The 4812-nt window shown below is 44.3% G+C and overlaps 1 protein-coding gene across 2 annotated transcripts in view; it reads left to right on the forward strand.

Annotated features, from left to right (window-relative positions):
• The window catches only part of pde1a (phosphodiesterase 1A, calmodulin-dependent), a 60437-nt gene extending 57079 nt beyond the window's left edge, over window positions 1–3358 (forward strand). For both annotated transcript variants that reach the window (XM_036004489.1, XM_031294597.2), the window contains exons 15-17: window positions 1–72; window positions 1594–1779; window positions 3137–3358. The exon at window positions 1–72 is cut by the window's left edge and continues 113 nt beyond it. In XM_036004489.1, the coding sequence (XP_035860382.1) occupies window positions 1–72; window positions 1594–1779; window positions 3137–3204 (326 nt within the window). In that variant the 3' untranslated portion in view covers window positions 3205–3358. The remainder of the gene's footprint in view (window positions 73–1593; window positions 1780–3136) is intronic.
• Window positions 3359–4812: the final 1454 nt, after the last annotated feature.

The raw sequence follows: 4812 nt of genomic DNA on the forward strand, positions 1-4812 counted from the left end.
CGGCTCTGAAGCTCCACCTGTCTGGCGTCATCGGCAGCAACAAGGACAGATGGAAAGAGCTGTCCGTGCACGGTACGCCAGGGTTTCTACAGGCTTCATCAAGTCAAATTTACGACCTTTCAACAACTGTTGGATGGATTGCCCCAAACATTTTGTATGTTCCCCGAAGAAGGAATCCCTCAGACTTTGGTGATCCTCTGACTTTTTGTCTAGCGCCACCCTGAGGTTGATAGGAACCCCCTAAAGGGAAACGGTGATTTATTTTTTTACTGGTGTGCACGAGATACTTTCTGGTGTGCACGAGAAACCAATCTGGGTACCAGTCAGAATGGCTGCCGAGGATGAGGTATTCATCTTCCTGAAAACACAACGAAATGTACCTTATAGTGTCTTTAACGCACTTAAAGGCAACTGTTAACTGACATTATGCTGTGAATGTGGAATATTAACTTTAGCCACATGACATTAGCAGAACTTTGTTAGCATAATTTTGCTAGCCTTAGATTGGTTTCTTGTGCGCACAAGATATTTTTGCGTGCGCACCCAAAAGTATCTTGTGCGCACCAGAAAGTATCTCGTGCGCACCCAAAAGTATCTTGTGCGCACCCAAAAGTATCTCGTGCGCACCCAAAAGTATCTCGTGCGCACCCAAAAGTATCTCGTGCGCACCAGAAAGTTTCTCATGCGCACCAGAAAGTATCTCGTGCGCACCAGAAAAAAAAAGTCATGTCATGTCCCCTTAGGGGCTCCGTAGGTTGATATTTTTGGTTTTGAGTGAAATGTCTGGCAACTATTGATAGATTGCTGTGAAATTTGCTACAAGTAATCATGGTCGTTAAAGGACAAATTGTAATGACTTTTGTGATCCAAGACCTATTATGCTTTTCAATTATTTTCCGTCATATACAGTATATATATATATATATATATGCCAGGCGTTATATTAATCGTATTAAATGCAGTATTAAAGTAATCCGTGTGACCAAAAATCTCAGATTTAAGAGTGTTTGAAGGTGCTCTAAGCGATGACATGCGTTTGTTTAAGCTACAACATTTTTTGTTACATACAGCAAACATCTCCTCACTATCTGCGAGCTGCCTGTCCCCTGAACACACTGTAAAAAATGCGGTCTCTGTACACAGCCCAGGCTCCACAAACGGCAACAAAAACAAACTGCGACAACCTGCACCACCAAACATAACAAACAGTGTTCCAGCCAATAACCGACAAGAAGGATTTGGGGGTGGGAGGGGGGGAGTTAGTGCGCGGAAGGGAGGGGGAGGGGACGGGATGAGGAGGAGGAGGAGGGAGGGGCGAGCTAGCCTCCGTTTTGTTTGACAATACTTCGAACGTCAACAAGAAGTGACGTCACCCAACATCGCTTAGAGCACCTTTAATTTTGCACCAGTTTCGGATCAAATCCCTGATGAAGCATGTTCCATGCTGTAGTTTTTGTTTTAGAAGCACCACTGTACCTAACTTGTACCTGTCTTGTGATATTTTCTGTAAAAGTACATCATTTATAGATATGGAAGGAATGCACTTCTTTATCTAGTGTTCTGTAACTTAAATGCTCCTTTGTTTGTGCACAGAGCTGGCCAATAAGGAGCAAGAAGAACAAGAGAAGGTGGAGTCTGTCAACTCAGACATCCAATCACATGCCTCGCCCAGTCACAGTGCCCCTGATGGACACACCTCTGACCAATCACAGAACTCAGAGGCCTGCCCTCCTGATGAAACACACAACGACAAGTCACCTGTCCACCTGAACTGGAACGGTACGAACATGACATAATTCGCAAACATTTCCTAAACTCTAACTCTGAGGCGTCGTCCACACGTTATTATGGAACCCACGCAACGTCTAGGCAAGACCCGCCCTTCAATAGCATTCACACGCTACTGTTGGCCAAGCGTCCATGCTTACGCAAAGTGACGTAACCCCATTTGTTCAGGTCCTATCCCCTGACCAATCGGCTATCCTAACCATAACATCTCAAGGTAATGCCTAACCCCAACCAATCGAGCTGCTTCCTAGGACGAGACTTGCCTAGAAGTTACGTGGGATTGATAATAACGTCCACACATATAGGCTACGGGTGTGTTTCTTCCTTCGTTCTCAAAAATCTCCGTCCAAATGCAAATGCAAAGGCATAATTGAAGTGCTGTGAACCGCCTTAAAACGGAGACATTTGGAAACGCTGCTGCCCCCGTTTTGGTTCTAAAACTCCGGGATTGCTTTGTAGTCAGGACGGGCACAAACGGAGACATTTGGAAACGACGATGCCAGCAGTCTGTCTAAGTGTTTAGGTAGCTTAGACACCTTTCAGTAACAGTTCCACCTCATCCTCGCTCCAAGCTTATAAATCCCTGCTCTTACTTACCGCAGAGTAACGTCCAACAATCTGCTTCCTGTTTACACCGGCACACACATGCCCAGTGTGTGAATGGTCGTGTGATACGTACGGACACGAAAGCATTTCAGAAAAACACTTCAACATTTCACAAAACGAAACATTGAAACAGAAATGTTTTGCTTTCTGAAATGCTTTTGTGTTTTGACCCACAGGGCCACCGTAGATACACATTGTCAGACGTGTTAAAGGTGCCGTAGGTAGGATTGTGAAGATCCAGGACTTAGCCAAAACATTTGAACATTGACAACTTCTCAGTCCCTCCCCCCTTTTCTGCTAAAGCCCAAAACGGTCTCCTAAGCCCCCCCCACAAGGGAGAATGAATGCGTGTGCATGAGCAGTGATTGACACGCAGTTAGACACGCCCCCTGGCCTTGATTGGTGCATCTGAACAGGGAGCGGTGGATTTTTGCAAATCTCACTACAGGCTGTAGGTGGTGCCAGAGGAGCTGCATTTTTTTTTTAATGACCTGCTTCATGTAGTTCTACTGGAACATAGGGTCAGTTTCAGCAAATATGACAGAAAGTTAGTTTTATAAGGCTAACCTACTGCACCTTTAATATGGACGCAGATTAGTTCTGCTACAGGAGCTAAAACTCTTGTGTGCACAGAGATCATTTTTGTCTCAAAACGCCTCTTAAAAAAATGAAAAAAATGAAAACGTATGTTAGTGTTAATGTAGCCTCAATGAGCTGACCAGTTTCATGGTGATCGTTGCAGGGTCGGGGCCAGCGGAGGAGAAGACGGAGGACAATGATGATGATGATGAAGTGCCTGAAAAAGCCTGATGGCGCTCCATGGCGAACTTACCACTGTGTCTGACTGTGGCAGATCACCGTGGCAACAGGAGTTGGAACGGTGCAGTGACAACGACACGGTTCAGACTCTTCTGTTCAAACGCAGCTGCTGACTCGACGGCATCTCAGTGGCCGCCAAAAAGAAAAAAAGGCCACTCGACGTTATGTTTACAACTGACCATGAACATACCAGATTCAAAGTGACGACATTCATCAGACCAACAGCTTCTTAGCAGCTTCACGGCCCGTTCGCTGTGGTGAAAGTGTTTTATGATTTCATTAGAGCATGGGCGTCGGAACCATTGTATGTGGGTGGGACAAGACCCGCCCACTTTTTGGGACCAGTGATGTCGCACCCACTCACTTTTCAGCGCATTTGCCTTTTACTTTTCAGAGCGCCGTCAGTCAAATCCATTCCACTTGAGGAATGCCCAAAATACATTAAACTCGACAGTAAGTCACGTGGTTATGACACAATCGTTAGCCTATTTTTATAAAAACGTCTGCTACGGGGCCATAACGTGAGGTACAAGGTAATGGAGCCTTTTATACATTGTCGTGTTTCTTTAGAAATAAACAATGGACAAATAGAGTCTTTAAACGCTTCAGATGTAAAGTTATTTGCTGTCAAAGTGACGCCAAAATGAATGGGAGTCAATGGAATGCTAACGGGAGGTGATGGCTTGTTTAGCCTAGAATCTCTCCCATTGGAGGTACGCTTTCCAGATGGACGCTTACTCCCTTGGTCCATATAAATTTAAAAACTCTATTCCGTGTTTTCACTACTTACAGCAAGGTAAACAAAGCATCTTATCGTGTCTGCTGCTCAGGTGCATCTGGCTGTGTGCTCACATACTGTCACTTAACAAGCTGGTATTAAAGTGGATTTTCATAATTTGTTCGCCTGTTGCTTTTAAATGCATCATGTGGTCTTTGTTGCAGCATTGAATTACAGTACACTTGCACATGTTGTTATAAAGCTACCAGTTATGCGACATTTTTGCTAGGTACAGTAATGTTAACATCATTCAACCAAGTGACAGCAGCTCTTTGAATCCTGGTCAATGAGAGAAGCTAGTAGTTGTACCAGTGCTATGTGTTGTTATATATATATATATATATTAAAGCCAAGGTCACAGCTATGGTTATCTTCACTGACTAGCAAGGGAGGACCCACACACTTTTTTTTGTGTGCTTCCGACGCCCATGCATTAGAGGCTCAGAGGAACAATGTCTAAATAAAAATGAAGACAGACAGGTGAAAACCAACAGGCTGTTCTCATGAACCATTCGTACATATTAACTACGATAAGTAATGCACTATAATTTGTATGTATTCCGCGTATTTTTTTATTCCGTGGAGTTTGTGTCCCGGAAGAAATTAAGAGGAATACACAAATACTTTCACCCAGGATACGGGTGTTCGTGTCCCGGGAGTACTACTCAAGGGGGGTCGGTGTTTTAATCCAAACCCCAATATTTTTTTTCTTCTAATCTCAACGAGTTGTTTTGGTGCCTAAACCTAACTGTCGCCACCACATGACAGTCACCTTTTGTCGGCTAAATTCAACTATAATGGCTCCTGAAAGGATCGTAGCC

The sequence above is a fragment of the Sander lucioperca genome, chromosome 8 (assembly GCF_008315115.2).
Source record: "Sander lucioperca isolate FBNREF2018 chromosome 8, SLUC_FBN_1.2, whole genome shotgun sequence".
Lineage (NCBI taxonomy): Eukaryota > Metazoa > Chordata > Actinopteri > Perciformes > Percidae > Sander > Sander lucioperca.